Raw genomic sequence first — 17,612 nt, 5'->3', positions numbered from 1 at the left:
ATTCTCTAACGCAAGCCAGGAGATAACCAAGATTTGAGAAAAAAAAAAACAAAAATAAGTGTTGTTTTTCTTAATCTACCTTCATAATTTAACCATTTTTCAACATCACTAATTAAGTCTAAATATATTACAATTCCATAAAAAAAATACGGGCATTTTTACAATCCTGAACAAAACTTAAATTTTTCATGCAATATCGATGTAACAGGGTTTAATTTTTATTGAAAATTATAGACTTCATTTATAATTCACATTTCATCACTAGGTTCTTTCCTTCCAACGTTAAATTCCTGGGAATTTGGCTTTAACACTGAAAATATTTTATCCGTTGCAGTTGGATGCATGCTCATCTGCAATTCCGTTAATGACTCTTCGGTCTAAAAAAATAAAAAAAACAGGGTTACTCGACTGAACTTTTAAAATAACTGTCCAATCGAAATAAAAATTAGTCTCACTAACACAGAGTCAACATTTTACATGGCCGTATAGTCAGTACGCTGCAAAGCGTAGACCGGAGCCAGCTTCAATCATAAAAAGAAGAAGAAGAAGAAATAAAAATTATGAACCTGTCTCAACAGTTGAGCTGCAGTGTGCAATACCCTTTGCCATTTTCGCATTTCCACATTATGGAGACTCTCTTGTTGTTGCAATAACGTGACCCAATCATCATCGGTTTTTGGAGTGTTCCTAAATAAAAAAAAAAAAAATATAATTTTAAATAAAATTAAAATAATAATAAAATCAAGCAAAAATATTCATCCGATCAGGTGACTGCTTTTTACGACTCCTTGTCAAGTTATGGTGGGTTGCTGAAGTCCCGAAATCCATTAGAATAGATTATTTTTAATGAAAAAATTTGATAAAATTAGTGACTTTGATAAATGCTTCCATTTGAGAGCACAATGAAAATTGCCAAAAAAAATTTTGTTAATATTTTATTTTCCGTCATAAACTGACAGAAATAAGACATAAGAAAAATAGCCCGACTATCTGGTGACCCACTAGAACCGACTTTTACTTAAATATGAGTAACAAACCTGAGAACGTGCAGATCCATTATTGTGTAAGCAGCAGCATCTTCCAATCCCCATAATTTGTAATAGAGCAAACCATTAATTAGAGTTAAACACAAGACTGCGACCAATAATACCCAACTGATGACATTTCCCGCGTCCCCTCGGGTACCAGGACCTGCGAAATTTAAATAAGCGTGTCAAAACAGAACAGTCCTGTATAACATGTTGCTTAAAAGTATTTGCTCGTCTAAATAAATTTCTGTTTCATGAATGATGATTTTATCGAGACATTTTTATTTTCTGTTGTTGCTACTTTGAATTTATCAACAAGTTTGAGCTTCGTGCAGCTCTTCCGTACGTATATTATGAGAAAAATCTCAGTCTTTACTTAAATTAGACAATGAAATATGAGTCACATAAGACTATACTAATTCCAACATTGCCCTTAGTGCTGTATCAAATAGCATTTTTTAAGAAAGAAAGAATCCTAAAAAAGACTATAAAATCCATCCTAATAAATAATATGAAACAAGTTTGGCTGAGCAAATACTTTCAAGTATTAGCTTATATAATATTTATGACCATTGGCGTTAAGGGTGTGCGGTTGGTCAATGACAGTGGACTGAAGATTGGAAGGCAAATGATCCGGAGAATGAGATTGCAGAGTTGCACTGGGACCAGCTACCCGGCGTCTTCGTCTTGTTTTTCTCTTCAATCCAACCCCTCCGCCAGACTCCTCGCATTCTACGCTCAGGGCTTTTGCCAAACTGCAAAAATATTCGTCCATGCCAGCGTAACAATTTTTCTCGATGAGTCCTGTACGAAAATTCACAGTCAATTTCATTGGATGACTTATAAAATTATAAATCAATTATCGTTGCATAATTAATTTAGAATATTCGAATTAGTGATAATTGTATAATGTTTTTTGTTAGAAATTTACATACCTTTCATCACAGCCCAAACGTATTTTTTGAATTTCACTTCTGACCATACGGTCAGAGTGCTCTCACCCTCGGAAATACTTGACATGCAATAGTGGGTGAAAATGCTAAATGAATCAGCATATGGAATACCAGCGTTAGAGCTCTCTATGTCGATGCTATAGTGATGCCCGGGTCTACTGCACGGTAACATTACCTAAAAATTAATTACAAATGTTTGTGATGTGTTAATATTGAGTTTGAGATGTTAATGAAAGAGAAAAATGTTTTTTTTTTTCTACCGAAAGCAGTAAAAGCTACTCGTCCTTCACTTTACCATGAATAACGTAAATAAGCTATGCAGTACGTTTAGTAGCATATAAAAAACAACTGGTTCAGTGAAGTCACCTTCATGTCTGCCAAAAAGCATAATCGTTTTTGGCTTTTCCCCATTTTATGTAAGGAGATTAAATTTTTTTGCTCAATGAAATAAAGTTTACGAAGTAAAAGAAGTTAATGGCGTTGTTTGTTAAACTGTGTTAAACGTGAATAGCACTGAATTTTAATTAGACCGAATCTAAAGCTCTAGCTATGTTTTAGAAAATCTATACTCCATGGCAAAAATGTTACAGAAAATAATTCTGATTGGTGATAAGCTGGAAATGCGGTAATCTTGAATTCACTGCATTTATTCATCAGAGTTCTGCATAAAACTATCCCCCATTCATCATACCAGCTGATTAGTTTTTGAAAAGTTTTATTCTTATTACTGATAATTGGAAAATCATAGCTTTAAAAACAATTTTGAAATGGGAAACTTTTTTCAAAGTTTTCGTCAGCTTACCCTCCATGAAGTAGATTATGAGTTATTGAGGTGCAATTAACTTCCATGAAACTGTAATTGGCTACTAAAATTAGTACCTGCGTTTCCGTGACTTGTGACGTTCTCGGACCAAGCGGTTGCGTTAGGGAAACAGTCAAAGATACAGTTCTCATCTTCTGACCTGTTCTACTATCCTGTGTCCAGGGTGACTGTACAACATCTTCATAATAAAACAAAAAATAAAAAAAAAATAGTTGTCGATAAATAATTTCATTTCATTTGTGATTAGTCGAAATTAGTATAAAATAATCAATAAATTTCAAGTATTTTTTATATTCTTGTACCACCATTGGCCATTCTGATCCGGAATAAATAAAAAAGAAATACCATAGACTTTTTTTTATTATTCCTGCGTGTAAACTCATTCGGTTTTTTACGAGGAAAGGTGAACTTTTTTTTAATACTCGTCCAAGAGATTGCATTTTTCGCCTCAAAGCAACGAATCCTTCGTTGGGGGTCAAAATGCCCACGGTAGTAACAACCGGAAATAAAAAACCAGCAACAGCTCAAGACAAACGCTCAGAAATGCATGTCCAAAATCGGTGTACCTGTAGTTTTTCGTGCCGTATAAAAATCCAAGAAAAACTTGGAATTTGTGAATAGCAGCGTAAACAATTGATCGATGTGAATAGGTAAAGTTATTTTGGTGAGTTGTCGTCCTTCGTGAAGCGCGGTGCAAGTAGTTGGTACGCGACCACCGATTCTCACTGAAAAAGAAGTCATAAAAATGCATTGAAAATAACAAAAGAATCGAGGCATTAAGTTGAGGGATATCACACTGTGGCTATACGAGAAAAGAAGTGATGAAACGAATGAACAATAGCAATGATAACTTACCTGCATTTTTTTCGGCTTCACTTTCCGTTGTGTCGCTCAAATCCGTTGGATCCAAGGGAACGTCGGGTCGTGAAGGTCCCGGAAGACGGGGCACTGGGTCCTCATTAAGGGGAATGAGAGGCGATTGCGAAGTTTCCATATTGGCCCCTTCAACCTTAAGATAAAGGAGTTGAATTAAAGGAGTTCGGATATCACGAACAGCCATTTTGGATTGCATAACGTGTCAAGCATTCTCGTATTCGTTTTTATATACATTTTCTATATACATACATATTTGTGTGTATATATAAATATATATATATGTATATCTATTAAGAGAGTGTTTAACACTTCAGTTATCGGCTGAATGAATTTCTTCCGGTATTTTTATTTCTTTCGCGCTTGTCATATAGTCCAATCGTTGATTGGCTGTCGTTATTATTAAGTGGGACGAGATAAAAAATGTACCTCGGAAAATGATTCAACGGACAATCGTGTTGGGAGCTTCTCATCGTCAGGCGCCGGCAACGGTGGCACGTAATCTTCATCGTCAGACGTCAAACCGAGCTCTTCGCCGTAACACGCGTGTACCAGGGCCCACATTTCCGCCATACTCATCGGCTACAAACATTTATTTTTATTTTAACGACTATTTTTTTCATTGCTTTTTCTCAAATTTTTCTAAATATATAAACCTTTGTTTTTTTTACCAACGCTTCATTATTTTCGTTTGTGTCAGGGAGGAATCTTGAACGATGAATTGTACAAATGATGCATGAGGCAAAGGAATGACGGTAATAATTTATTTTTTTGTTCGTACTCAACCTTTCCCACGTAAGTTTCTTGAACTTCAAGAGGAATTGAAAGGTTTTCTAATAGCATAATTAAAAGCGTAAATAGAGAGCGTGGATTTTCTTCTCGGTTCCAGAGAAATCAAATGCCTTTGATTTAATGTTTTCGTTTGTCAATAAATTGATTCTTTCCTCTCACTTGTTTATAAATACCTGTCCAATCAAAGCGTTTTGCCATACTCGGAAAAGCATGAGATACGTTTTATCCCGCGCTCCAAAAGTCGTCAAGAAGAACTTGTCAGTCTCGGTACAGATTAATATAGCATTTGGTATAACAAGAGCTGTTTTTTCTTTGGTTATTGAAGCTACGTCTTTCCAGCGAAGCGAGACCAGCGTTTCCCACATGAATATGTTGGCGTAGAAGCAAACGTAATTTTGCGACACGTACAGACGTCCGTGTACCAAAATTTCTCGTTGTAAAGCGCAAGAATAGTCTGGCAAATGAAATTTTCATCAATTTTTCACAATACTTCCAAATCATCACGTTGAAGGGAAAAGATTAAGAAAAAAACTTACCTACTACAAGTCGCTCGTCATCGGGAACATCTTTGAAGATTCTTTTGAAATCTTCTGAACGAGATTTATAAGTCGGATAAAGAACATTGTACCAAGACGACTTTTTCTTTACTCTATCGACTCTACTACTTTTTTTCCCTTCTGACGCTGAATTTTTACTTGGTTCGGCAGAATCTGACGACCGGTTAATACTGTCCTGTAATTAATTCGATTTGTTTTCAATTTTTTATATAAAAGATTTTTAAGTACGATGAACAAGCAATTTTTTGTTTTGATCAACTCAATTATACACCAAATTGAATAATTTTAACTGAATCGTACAACCAGTTTTAATTTTAATTTTAATGTAATCACATCTATGATTCCAAATCATTTTTTTGAGACAACTGTTGAACAAGCACGTTTTTTCAATTCAAAAACTGTATTTTCAAACCAAATTCAAACTAAAAATAAACTATTTTCAAATGCAATTCGTGTAGACAATGGATCACAAATATTGGGGAATTCTTTTCAAGAATTTTTGGTTTTTTATGGGAGTTATATTCTACTTTTTGGAAAGTTGAATTTCTCAACGTTATTCAAGCAATTGATATATCAATTTTATTTAAAAATTTGTTCAAACGAAATCTGTTTCCAATTATAAAACATCCAACTTTCAATTCAAATAGAATCCGACTTCGCATTGATACTGTTCTGAAATTTCTTGGAACAATTTTTTTAATATATATTTTAATAAAAGAATATCAATTCACAAGTTTAATAAATTTAAATAATAAAAATAATATTAAATAAAAAATTTAATAATCATACTTGTAATAAAGTTAAAACCTATCTGAATTCAGTTGAACAATTTTTTGACACCTATCATGAATAATTACAAGTCCTGATCTGAAATACTTGATTTTCACATGAGTGATCCCAATCTAAAATTTATTCAAACAATATTTTCCACATGTGCTAACATCAATTCGAATGAAAAATTGAATAGCTTTGATAATAACAAAGACAATTCGTACAGAATTCGTATAGAATAATATTCTTTAAAATTTTTTATAATTTTTTTAAACAAGAAATATAATAATTCAATTCTGCTATTTAAAAAAAAAAAATCTATCAAAAACAATTATATGAGTCAATAAAAAGAGTGAAATTTATTGAAATACCTGGGTATGTTGATCATCCGATTTGGATAATATAGATGAGTCTCTGTGTGACAAGTTTGCAGAAGATTCCGCATTGGTTTTGGAGTGATCGCGTTTATTTTGTGCTTTGGGACTAGGATGTGGCGAAAGATTTGGTGTAGGCAAGGGGCTGGAATGTTCGGGCCCATCGGCTTGGCTATTGTCATGCAAGTGTTCCATGCTTGATTCGTTGTTAGCTTTATTTCCAAGATTGAGACCTCCCAAGGATGAAGAATTGATCGAACTGAGCACTTCATGACTCGAAATCAAGAGATTTTCGACCGATTTGTTCCTGCAGAGTCATAGTATTTTACATATACAAAAGCATTAAACATATACAAAAGATCTATGCTCCGAATTTTTTCTCCTCGCGCCTTCACACGCGTCGACACATTCAAATTTTGTATCATTGTTGATAAATAGAATCCCGGATATTCAATAATGCTTCGAAAATGTCAAAAATATCTGTCAAAACGTAACTGGAAAAGTAATCGATAATTGGTACACAAAAGAAACAAAAAAACAACGAGGTTAAGATATAAAAGACTTACATGCTCGTAATGGGATGATCCTGAAAGTTATCTTTGTCGAAATACATTATTTTGTTGATCGATAACTCCGAAACGCGACGCGGTAGAATGATTAAATAGCCATACCGATAAGATAACGAGGGTTCGTAGTTGAATGTTGAATCAACATTGATACGAGGGGAAGAACATTCCCGTCGTTCGATTCCCGCAAATAATGAATAGAACCGTTTTAAGTTCTATTTACAAAGCTCCCCGCTAGAGAACCTTGTACGCATCGAGAAAAAAAAGGCTATACCAACGCTCGATTTTTATTGGTTGATAGTTTAGGACACGAATGATTGGACCTATGACGGTGTAGATTTTCCATCAGCTGACTCGATTTTTCCCCAATGAGTTCTCCCATATTATTGTTTATTCGTCAACATAAACAGGCGAAAATTACTGAAAATGCAGCTTTTGGAGTATTGGTCAAATACAATAGTGTCAAGTTTTTTAAGTAATTAAACTTTTGACTAAAACAATAAATCCCTGTTACGAAATAAGAGATCATACGAATGTGAGTGCACGCAACAAAAAAAAACGTAGTTAACCTAAAAATGTCAAATTTGACAGTTGAATTGTTCCACTGTGAAAAATCATCAATATAAACAAAATAATAACAATTTTAACATGCGGTCGAACATGACCAAGTTGGTTTTAAATAAAGAAAAGCGAGATCACAGAATCTTGACCAATCGATATATGAACAAAGGTGCGGACTGTTAACGCCCTCGAAACATCGATTTTTTATATTTGTGATAAAATTATTTATTTCTGACGTGATAGTTGGCGAAAAATATTTTAAAAAATGGTTCGCGTTATTCCCGTTCATAATTTTTCGGGTCAAAATGTCACGGCGATCGAGGAGCCCACAGCTTCTTGCACTGCTAAAAATTTCAACCAGGAGATGTTGCTCCTTGCCCTTTCTAGTCACTGTGTAGAGGTACATGAACTAACTCCGCAGCCAAGGGTAGCAGCAGTTTTTCCTACCGTTGATTTGGTTAATCAAATGTTACACTGCAACAAGGAAAATTATATTGCTACTGTAGAATCAAAATATTCACGCGATGGTACAAGCGTCAATAATTTTGTTAGAATTTATGTCAATTGGGCTATTGGCGGCAATCAAAATCAAGCAATGAGAGCAAGAATTGCAGGAAGAGTAACACCGAGTTCCAATAGACTTTCCAATAGTTTAGAAATGATAGAATTGCCATTGAGCGGTCAACCAACGATCATAGCATGTTGCCAAGTTACTGGGAATTTATTAGTGGCGACTGGTGATACAGCAATCCTTCATGAGCTGAAAGTTGAAAGGCAAGCGCTGTCAAAGCGTAAATTCATTGATTTTGAAGCACGACCCTGGTCTCTCGGCTTTAATTTTTCTCCAACAAACATGGAAATAGCAGAAGATTTTTTTTTGATAATGGACGAGCAACGCTTCATGATATTCAGACTAATGAATCAATTGTACGAAGATATTGACTTATTGAGCTCGTCGAATTCTGCTGCGTCATCAGTGATTAATAAATCTTCAGGGTCTACTTGTTTGTCACTGCGTAGCGGAACTCAGGGAAAACGACCAAACGAGAGTCCTGCTGGAGGAGAAAACTTCAAAGAGAATAGAAACCTTGAGTTGGATTCAATTAATTCTGTCGACAACGAAATGCAACGAAATGCTCCATCTAATGTTTCCAGCGGCACATGGAATTCCTCAGTTTCTGTGTACAATATGACAAATCCATCGAGCTGTATAGACTGGGATCAATTCGTTTTGGAGACTGATGAAGATCAATGGCTCAAATCTCATGAGACAACGAACGAAAAAAATGTTTCCTGCGTAGAATTACCAGCGCTTAAATCAGAAACCAACAAACCTGGACCAATCAGTAATCCTTTTATTTCAAGTGCACCTGATTTGGAGGTTGTTATCAAAACGAGCTCTCCTACTGATGGATGGTCAGAGAACTACGTTGTTCACAGGCTGTTGCAACTGAAAATACGTGAAGAGAACACTTCGTACCAAAAAATCGAAGCACCAGAATATTTTACATGCTCGCTTCTCAAGCCCGTTTATCTAAGATCCGAGAGTGCTTCTTCAGTTGGAAAGAAATGTACTTTGAGATCGGAGAAATACAAAAATTTTAATGGTATCACTTGTGTCGTTTGCACCGCTCAAGAAGGATATTTGTTCTATTTTCCTGCAGCAAACTGCAAAAATTTTCATCCCACATGCACACCTTATCCGTTTACTGCGCCAGTCACTCACGTTGTACTGGAAGACACTGTTCTCCATGCCCTAACCGAAGCAGGATTAGAATCTTACACTCTGAGACTCGCCTACAACGCCTCAAGCTCCAGCAACCTTTTACAAATCCACAATGCCGACGCAGAGCCTGTTTCTTTGATTGGATTGCGTCCTTTCATGGAAGTGCAAAAACTTCTGCACGTCAACCGATACATTCTTCTTTTAACTCAAGCAGACAGTCATTGGACTCTTTATACTTTGTCCTTGCCCGGTCCTGAAGATCTTTACCAAGATATACTCAATGCAGCGATGAACCATAAAGCATCAAGCCCCAGCACGTACAGACATTTGTTGAGCGAAGGATACACTGTTACCAGTCTCTCCAAAGACATTGACCATTCTATACTTGGTGAGCAAAATTCTAAGCGCTTGGAGACTGAAAAACCTGATCAGCAGCTAGAACTCTTGTACAGAAAATCTTGTGTACTGTTGGCCGAGTATTACATCAATTCGGAATCGCCCAGTGAGTGGCAACTCTGCATCCCTTACTTGAAAATGTCACAAACCAAGATTACAGACATTTTAGCACAAAAATCGATCAGCGGAGCCCCAGGCATCGCTACCTATCTAACGGATGCTTTATTGAATTTGAAAAGCGGACCAGAAGCAGATGCATTATTCCAAGTTTACAACATCGTGGAGATGATCAGTACGAGCAATAAAAAAAATTTAATACGACTTATCTTCGGAAGCTCCGTTCTTCGAGAGTACGCGACCGAGAAACTCATCAGTATTTTTCTCTATTTGGAACAAGACGATTTTACGAAATTCGCACTTGTTTTGCTGTACGTTCAAGCAGACCGACAGGACCAAGCTGAAAAAATAATAAAGCCGATCGCTGACAGCTGCATCTCAACAATGTCGCTCAAACATTGGCAATGTCTCTTTGACGTTACACACGAGAGACAAAATGGTCATGTAATTGCAACATTTTCAGATTTGTCAGTTGTTCTTATGCGGCAAAAGAGCACAATTTTTGCTGACGTCTTGGTCAAAATAATCGACGCACACGCGGTGTCTTTGCACCAAATTTTACAAATTTTCCTCGCACATTTGCCCTCCCGGGTTGGCAGAGACGGCCACGTTGCTGCCTCGGTTCTTCAGTTATTCGTTGAAACTTATCTTCGCAATTACTTCGAATTTTCACGCAACAAGACGTCCAATTCTTCGAGAGTAGAATTGAATTACGATTATTCGATAATTGAAGCTTTCAAGATTTTGGTACGTTCGTATTTGGGAAAATTGACGCAAACGAACGTTTATAATATTGAAGAAAACAGGAACGAGCTCGATCTCAACAACGACGAAGAATATCTCTTCAAAAATCTTAGACCTCCTTTTCTTGATAAAATAAGTACGGTTGCGTGCGATGACAAAAATCCTTCAAACGGTAAATCTAAGGGCCGAGAAAAGTGCGTCCGCAATGAAATTTTGAGGTTACAAGCTCTTTTAGCCAGCGGATATCTTCCCGACGAATGCTTACAGGAAGTTGAAGATTTTCTCAAAGCCCATAAGATCGATGGGGACTTGTCTTTTAGACTATTATGTGCTGACAATACAGAAGGCACAATAATGTTAATGGAAAAGTGTCCTCAAGCTCTTCTTCAGTTTGCAAAGGTAATCGGCCAATAGCACAACATTTATTCTACAGAATTATGTATCACAAGAAAAACTTTTTTTTACATGCTTTTTGGAATTTTAATCGATTAACAATAACACAAAGATTGAAAGGTCGTCGAAAAAAAATGTTCACTCTGGTCATTCGTTTCAGGAGAGATACCGTGACGAGTCAGAATGGAAATATCTCGTTCAATTACTGGATGAGAAGATATCTACAGAAGAAAACAATTCGGAGGCTCGTTCGGTGCTGGAACAAGTTTTAGAAGGTACGAAATTACTTATCGTAATCCTAATTTTCCTAACTAATATTATAAATCCGAAAGTGTGTTTGTTTGTTTGTCCTTGCTTCACACCCTAAGCAACCGATCTACTTGATTTTTGGCATAGAATTAGTTGGAAGGACGGAGAATAACATAGACTACTTTTGGTTCTGAAAAAAATGAAATTCCCAAGTGAGATTGGCGGTTAATGGAAAGACACAAAATTATTTATACAAAAGTGTCCTTAAATAGTACACTGTTCTGTATTCATGGACGGTGTCTTATTCCTCTTGGGAGAGTTTTTCAAATTACCATGCGAGCGAAGCTGCGGGTAACAGCTAGTAATAAATGAAGATTTTCCGTTATTGAAAAAGTGTGAATACTCTCTATAAGACGTAACATGGCAAAAGATTCCAGAATATTCGTCACTGTACTTCAAAATCGCGAGGAATTTTCTTGGATTCTATTAGATTCTTAAATAAATATTTCGAAATGTTTTTCATAAAATAAAGTGATGAAATATTTGCTATTTTTAAATTGAAAAGTGATGGAACATGATTGAAAAAATTAAGGAGTTGGTGCATTCATCGAAATAATGAACGAATAATTACGTATATTTTTTGCAGATACTTTAATTCACATAGCAAGGACAATGACCCTCAAAGGACTTGAACGACTCTTATCGAATGAAAGTGCAACAATTTTACAACGCTACAGTGACATTTGCAGTCAAATAATGCACGCGGATCACGTGAATTCGATGATAATCGGAACGGGTCAACATCTTTTATTCAATATTAACGTTTGAATCACCAAAATCTTGATAGAATTTTATTATATACTTGTTTGAGATATCGAAAAATACATGTTCTCCTATTTGATCGTTAAAAAAGGAAAATTCTTTATTTGCTTTCTCACAGAGGAAGCTAAATATATACATACATATATATACACACATATATGTATTTCGTCCGAAAAATGACGTTTCACGTTCCTGGCGTTGATAATAAATTTCGTGATAGCAAATCATTCAATCGTTTTTTCCATTTACGATTTACTTCCTTAGGATCGTGCTGAAAAAAAAAAAACCCAATTCACATTGAAACTCAAATACTTTTGAATCCTCAACGAAAAACGTTTAAATAATCGTAGATGAATTTTCAGATGTAATAAAATTTTTTTTAAATATTCATTCACCTGCATTATGTGAACACCTTGTTGAGTCATCACGATTAATTCTTTTACTCCATCACCCGTCAGGTCGACATAAGCGATGGAATATATTGGCGCATCAAATTGTTTTCTGTTGGTCAATTCCCAAATATTTCCACGCAAAGTAAAAATGATGAGTTCTTGGTCGTATGTTCCCAACAATATTTCATTTTTACCATCCATGTTTATGTCTGCGATGCACGAACACAGTACACAGTCCGTTGACTCGATTTTTATCAATGTCACATCTGATGTCATTCCCAGATTAAGTACGTCTCTGAGAAAATGTTGCAAAATATCATATCGTGATTTTGAGGAATTTGAACATTTTGTGAAAATTTTTTTAATGTTCATTATATTTTCCTGTCTGATTTAAACAACAAACGTAAAAGCTCTTTTCGAGACGAGTTAACTTATGGGCGTTACTGAATTTGATAGCATGTAGTACCTTTTGCTTAAATGTATTTCGATCCAGAAAAATGAAATCTGTTTTTTTTTGAAACTGCGAAATTCTAAGCAAAAATTTTTTTAAAACTTTTTTGACAATGTCATTACGATCAGCCAAGGCATTGCAACCCCTCGAAAACTGTTTTTTGTTTCTTGTTTTTGTTTCCATATCTACATTTTTTCAAAATGTTACTAAATCCTACTCAGTTGTATAAAAAAATGTAACGAAATATATTTTGAAGCAAAATAGTGCCTTACGTAAATACGACGGTTCCATTGAGAGCATTGACGATGAGAATGTTTAGAAATGGATTCTCATCCGATTTCTCGTTTTTAGTGGAATCTATAATTCAGTCAAAAATATTTCCATCATTAAACTTTGTTTAAAAGCGCAAATGCAAAATAACGATAAAAGTTAATGAAAAAATGTTTTTTACCAAGATGTTTGATAAATTCTGGTGTATGAATTTTCATCCTATCTGGAAATATATTCACAGAACACACCGGACTATCATACCTCAATGTCCAACATTTAATGATGACAAATTTTTCAACATCAATCAATGACACTTTAACTAATCCACATTTGCAACCAACGACAGTTAGTCTCCTGATGGAAAAAGTGCAGAAAATTAAAATCACAGGCTACAAATTGTTGGAAAATAAAGTACTATATTAAAATGTAGTTTTACTTTTTGCTATTAGCATAATAGTAGATATCAATTTTGAGAGCAACCGCTCGCAAATCTGCCAACTCAGGGAAATATTTCTCAATAGCTATTTCGGCGTAGCCATGACTCAATTTGTCTTCTCTTATCATATGAATATTTTGGTCATCGCCCGATATGAGCCAAACAATCTAAAAAATAATATCTAAATTGTAAATTGTTAATTTCCGATTGCATAGGAAAGAAATAAGCAGATTTTTTAAGTTCATAACTCTTTTTAAAATACCTCACTGCCTGCATCTGTTGGTGGCAAAAATGTATGATACAGATGATACGGAGTATAATTCAATTCAACCATTAAACAATTCTGAGCTATTGACTCAATGGAACTACTTTCTTCCGAATCTCCGTCACCCACACCTTCGGTATAAATATTGAGATATCTTTCCACTGAACTCTCATTATTCTGCTTTATTAAAGTTACTCCGATCACCAGTTCATTTCCTGAGTCTTGTTTATTGTAAGCGTCAATCGAAATGATCTCTGCACCACCTATTAATAAAATATATTTTTATACCCTGAACGATGATCAATTCATAAATTTTGTAGAAATTTTTACTGACTTGGAATATATGTGAATAGTTGTTCTTTAACCAGTGGTCGCAAATACCAAGTCGGACACGGGTGATATTCACAAGAATAAATTTTCCTTTTCAATGACGCTACCAACACTTTGTGCGAGTTATTTGAAGACTTCAACTTGGTCATTGAATAAATGTTACCCTGAGATGGTAGGGACAACCAATGGGCTTCGATCAAATCTGCTAGATCATTTTGTTGCAGAGACATCGCTGGAAAAACAAAATACAACTTGATGTTTTTCAAATATTTTACTTTGAATGATGATAAGTAAGCTATTGTGTTAGTTTTTTTTCGTATCATTGTCATTTTTTGTTAGAATATTTTTTTAGAATCAAAAGGGTCACACTGCAATCATTAGAATAACATAATATGACTGGTCTGTTTGAAAAAACTTTTTTTATGTTCTGGAAATTTTCAGTTAGTGAGCAAATGTTCCATTTTCTATATCGATGATTATAAATATTATGTTGACTAATTTTTGTAAAAAATCCTCTTAATTATTTATAATGTTAATTTTAACTAATTATAATTTTTTAAAGGTTACTTTAAAAATTTGAGTAGTGTGTTCGTTTACTTAATTTGTTCGACGAGTTTCGGTGAATTATTGGTATAATAGCAAAATATTATAGAATTTCGAATAAAAAAGAAATTAAGGCTCGTTGATGAGAAATTTATATATATCACAGCTACGTTGAACAGCCATGACAAAAAATCTCAGGTACAATGTGTTGTGTTGTTATAGAGGTTAGGTTTATTAACAGCTGATCGCAGAGCCGTTGTTCGTTCGCCGCTCACCTTGCAGCAGTTTCATATTCCATATGCGCTTGCTGCAGGCAGACTAGGCAGACTTTGCCACATGTCACATTGTGCATACATACATTCCGCCCGCTTCATTTCGATAATTTTTACGATCATATGAAAAATGTCGTCGTAGAGTTGAAAGGTCATGGGAACTCTGGTATTCATCAGTGCATAACAGTCATAAAAAAATGTGCGGATTCATTTTCAAATGACTGAAATCGTAAGGTGACAACCCAAAAAAATTGCGACGGAATTGCCGGAAATAATCAAATTCCAATCGATAATTCTTATGAACATAACGAAAGAAGTTATAATAAACCGATCATTGATTTAAAGAAAACTACTTCGAGAGTAACTGGGAATACTGTGCATCGATTGTTTATTGGTCATGGCTTCTTTGACTGAAAACGCTTGGTCAACTTGGGTTGACTGGATTTTGGACTCAATAGAACGTTCGGTCTACGTGATGATGGAACTGGTTTCTATGATGTTTGGTGGAAGTTCCGATTCTTCAAGCCCGACGGAACCAGCCGAAAGTGTAGTCGAAAGAATATGGTTGTTTATGCAAAACGTGATTGGAGCCTTGTCGTTCGACCATTTTCAACTGCTATTGCTGAAAATTTTCGTTCTTATACTGATGAGCACAGGAATCTTTATTTGTGCCGCTTGGCATATTTATGGGCAGCGAATTACTGAACGTTTTATGCATCCTGGTAGAGAAACGAGGCCACCTTCACCCTGCATCATGAAGTGATTTAATCCTTGTTTCACATGTAAAGAAATAATATATATGAATAGATCAGCTAAAGAGTGTGAATGAAAAACTTTAAATTTTAACTCAATTTTAATATGGCCTTGTAACCGTATTTTAGCACAAAATCTGCATCAATTGAAAACAAAAATGTAAAAAAAAGGGAACTTAGATAATCATCAACAATATCTAGAGTCACGGTTTATGATTAACATATTTGCAAGAAATTTCAACCAAGTGATATTTTCACTTTATCACATTGACAATGAGTAAAGGGAGTAAATTAATAAAATAAAACCAAATATAAAAATTTCATGATAATGACGTCAGATATTGAAAAAATAAAAAACCGAATAGTTTGCATATTTTTTTGGTTCCTGTAAATTCTGCAGCATAATTTTAGAGTTAACATTAAAAACAAACATTTGCATATAGAATTTTTTCGATGATTTCTATTTTCAGAAAATCAGTGTTGGGGCAGCATCAAGTTTGTGTCATAATTCTTTCTCATGCAACCTTTGAAAATATAATGAACAAATTATTGCATTTTTCAACTGCCAATACACGACTAGAACAAACTTTTCATTAATTCACAAAAATGCTACAATGTTTTGCACATTATAATGACAATGTATTATTTATGAGAGGAATAAATATTTTTTGATAAATCTCAATGTGTAATGTTGATTTATGGACTTTAAGTAAATTAAGTTATATTTTTATTCACGATTTGCTGTTCTACAAAGTATAAATCAATTGATAGGAAAATTGTCCTCTAATCGTTCACTTCCCAAGGCTTCTGTTCTCGCTTCCAGTCCCACGGAGCTGCGTGAATATATCTATCAGGCTCTTCTAAAGCAACTCCACCTTTTTGTACTTCACTCAGAAGTAATTGAATTTTCTCACACTCCGATGCTTTTAAATCACATCTCACATACGGTATTCCACTCTCCAAACAACGTTGGGCCAGTACACGACCAAGATTGAGGTAGGCAGCACCATCCTTTGTTCTAAATAATAGCATTTTCTTAATCAATTGCCAAAATACAACTTACCCATATGAATTCTTCATATCAAGAAATAATAAACTATTCTGCTCGTATCTTATATATCGTGGAATTGATTATTTTTTATTATTGCTATGGAATGGAAAATATATTCTTGAAAACTTACTTGTATAATTGTTTTTTCAATGCCCACTCCTTGGTTGATGCTGTTACTACAGCTCGATTTTCAAAATGGATTATCTCGGCGGTGACATATCGCGATGATTCATGTACAACCAGCCTTCCGAGAGGAGAAATAATAATTTTCATGAATGAACAACTTCAAAAAGTTGATAAAAATATTAAAACGATTTTTCAATAGAAACGATTTGATTATTCAAGTTACGGTGAAAAAAGACTGAAACGTTCGTGGTCATGTTAATCAACGGTATGAACACATATTTCCAAAGCAGCCTTTATGGAAGGATTGAAGGTTAGGAATAAAACAACGGTGAGAGATAGCTCAATCGTACTTGTGCCAAAATTCACGACCAGGTTTTTCCAAATGCCATCCCGTAGGTTTCCTCGCGATTCTCAATAATTCCAAATTTCTTGGATTCCTGTTTTGCAATGACTTGGTATTCTCAATGAAATCTGCATTGGTTTTAAATTTTGATCGATCCACTTCGGGTACTACTGTTAGTTTACTACAACGTTGAATTATTCTATTCATTTTTACCTAGGATCACTTTGAGAAAAACATTCACTGAAAATCTAAATATACTTTACTATTGTTTTGATACAACTATTAATTGTTAATATTATTGAAAATACATGGATGAATTAAAAAAACTTTTGTTGGGTATGGCGCATATTAACCACCGTGCATATTCCTCATTGAAATTTTGCATTGGCATCACTGGGCTTGAACACGAAGATTCATAGAGAGGCATGATACTAAGAGAAAATATTTTTCTGTTTTATCATTCGTTATAAGTATTAATGAATATGTAGTATACAGATAGAGCGTCGGGTTGTATTTTTTGGAGTCAGCAGCGCTGATCACTCGCTAATTTAAATATTGAAGTGCTGCATGAGCACTTGAAGAAAAAAGATACGATGACAGAGATTCTTAACTTTGTTGACAGTCGAGTAAAGACAC

General features: G+C 34.7%; 4 protein-coding genes across 7 annotated transcripts; 1 reads left to right on the top strand and 3 right to left on the bottom strand.

The window, feature by feature from the left end:
• Window positions 1-196: 196 nt before the first annotated feature.
• On the bottom strand, window positions 197-6,940 carry GramD1B (GRAM domain containing 1B). Its single transcript, XM_043420657.1, has 13 exons — window positions 6,738-6,940; window positions 6,169-6,478; window positions 5,006-5,201; window positions 4,643-4,923; window positions 4,107-4,259; window positions 3,660-3,813; window positions 3,371-3,529; window positions 2,861-2,982; window positions 1,964-2,156; window positions 1,599-1,832; window positions 1,038-1,191; window positions 567-687; window positions 197-377 (listed from the first exon to the last, which is right to left on the bottom strand). Exons 1-13 carry the CDS (start codon window positions 6,782-6,784, stop codon window positions 249-251), a joined length of 2,253 nt encoding a protein of 750 aa, XP_043276592.1. The 5' UTR covers window positions 6,785-6,940; the 3' UTR covers window positions 197-248.
• Window positions 6,941-7,118: 178 nt separating this feature from the next.
• Window positions 7,119-11,972, top strand: LOC122411669 (uncharacterized). The gene is made up of 3 exons (XM_043420654.1): window positions 7,119-10,680; window positions 10,835-10,949; window positions 11,570-11,972. The coding sequence occupies exons 1-3, from the start codon at window positions 7,564-7,566 to the stop codon at window positions 11,749-11,751; spliced, it is 3,414 nt and encodes a 1,137-aa protein (XP_043276589.1). The 5' UTR covers window positions 7,119-7,563; the 3' UTR covers window positions 11,752-11,972.
• Window positions 11,753-15,088, bottom strand: LOC122411673 (KICSTOR complex protein kaptin-like). Of its 4 annotated transcripts, none has more exons than XM_043420658.1 (8): window positions 14,672-15,088; window positions 13,894-14,121; window positions 13,557-13,822; window positions 13,295-13,461; window positions 13,040-13,212; window positions 12,861-12,945; window positions 12,141-12,432; window positions 11,753-12,016 (listed from the first exon to the last, which is right to left on the bottom strand). In XM_043420658.1, exons 1-8 carry the CDS (start codon window positions 14,721-14,723, stop codon window positions 11,930-11,932), a joined length of 1,350 nt encoding a protein of 449 aa, XP_043276593.1. In that variant the 5' UTR covers window positions 14,724-15,088; the 3' UTR covers window positions 11,753-11,929. The 4 variants fall into 4 exon arrangements, with proteins under 4 accessions (XP_043276593.1, XP_043276595.1, XP_043276597.1 ...); XM_043420660.1 differs by having other exon boundaries at window positions 14,708-15,088; XM_043420662.1 differs by lacking the exon at window positions 14,672-15,088 and adding an exon at window positions 14,457-14,660.
• Window positions 15,089-16,166: 1,078 nt separating this feature from the next.
• mRpL18 (mitochondrial ribosomal protein L18) lies at window positions 16,167-17,359 on the bottom strand. Its single transcript, XM_043420663.1, has 3 exons — window positions 16,984-17,359; window positions 16,638-16,751; window positions 16,167-16,474 (listed from the first exon to the last, which is right to left on the bottom strand). The coding sequence occupies exons 1-3, from the start codon at window positions 17,181-17,183 to the stop codon at window positions 16,240-16,242; spliced, it is 549 nt and encodes a 182-aa protein (XP_043276598.1). The 5' UTR covers window positions 17,184-17,359; the 3' UTR covers window positions 16,167-16,239.
• Between the last annotated feature and the right edge of the window lie 253 nt (window positions 17,360-17,612).

The sequence above is a fragment of the Venturia canescens genome, chromosome 5 (assembly GCF_019457755.1).
Source record: "Venturia canescens isolate UGA chromosome 5, ASM1945775v1, whole genome shotgun sequence".
NCBI lineage: Eukaryota > Metazoa > Arthropoda > Insecta > Hymenoptera > Ichneumonidae > Venturia > Venturia canescens.
Note: the sequence above shows the minus strand (reverse complement) of the source record. Positions and strands in the feature narration are given on the sequence as shown.

Coding starts and splice junctions, on each gene's coding strand:
- GramD1B (XM_043420657.1), bottom strand. CDS start 6,784: ATGTATTTCGACAAAGATAACTTTCAGGATCATCCCATTACGAGCAT. Junction 6,479..6,737: donor GATCATCCCATTACGAGCAT/GTAAGTCTTTTA, acceptor ATGACTCTGCAG/GAACAAATCGGTCGAAAATC. Junction 688..1,037: donor ATGGATCTGCACGTTCTCAG/GTTTGTTACTCA, acceptor TTTTTTATTTAG/GAACACTCCAAAAACCGATG.
- LOC122411669 (XM_043420654.1), top strand. CDS start 7,564: ATGGTTCGCGTTATTCCCGTTCATAATTTTTCGGGTCAAAATGTCACG. Junction 10,681..10,834: donor CTCTTCTTCAGTTTGCAAAG/GTAATCGGCCAA, acceptor CATTCGTTTCAG/GAGAGATACCGTGACGAGTC. Junction 10,950..11,569: donor GCTGGAACAAGTTTTAGAAG/GTACGAAATTAC, acceptor TATTTTTTGCAG/ATACTTTAATTCACATAGCA.
- LOC122411673 (XM_043420658.1), bottom strand. CDS start 14,723: ATGAAACTGCTGCAAGGTGAGCGGCGAACGAACAACGGCTCTGCGATC. Junction 13,213..13,294: donor TATTATGCTAATAGCAAAAA/GTAAAACTACAT, acceptor TTTTTCCATCAG/GAGACTAACTGTCGTTGGTT. Junction 12,433..12,860: donor AATGGAACCGTCGTATTTAC/GTAAGGCACTAT, acceptor ACATTTTCTCAG/AGACGTACTTAATCTGGGAA.
- mRpL18 (XM_043420663.1), bottom strand. CDS start 17,183: ATGAATAGAATAATTCAACGTTGTAGTAAACTAACAGTAGTACCCGAA. Junction 16,752..16,983: donor GGTCGTGAATTTTGGCACAA/GTACGATTGAGC, acceptor TCCTCTCGGAAG/GCTGGTTGTACATGAATCAT. Junction 16,475..16,637: donor TTGAAAAAACAATTATACAA/GTAAGTTTTCAA, acceptor GCTATTATTTAG/AACAAAGGATGGTGCTGCCT.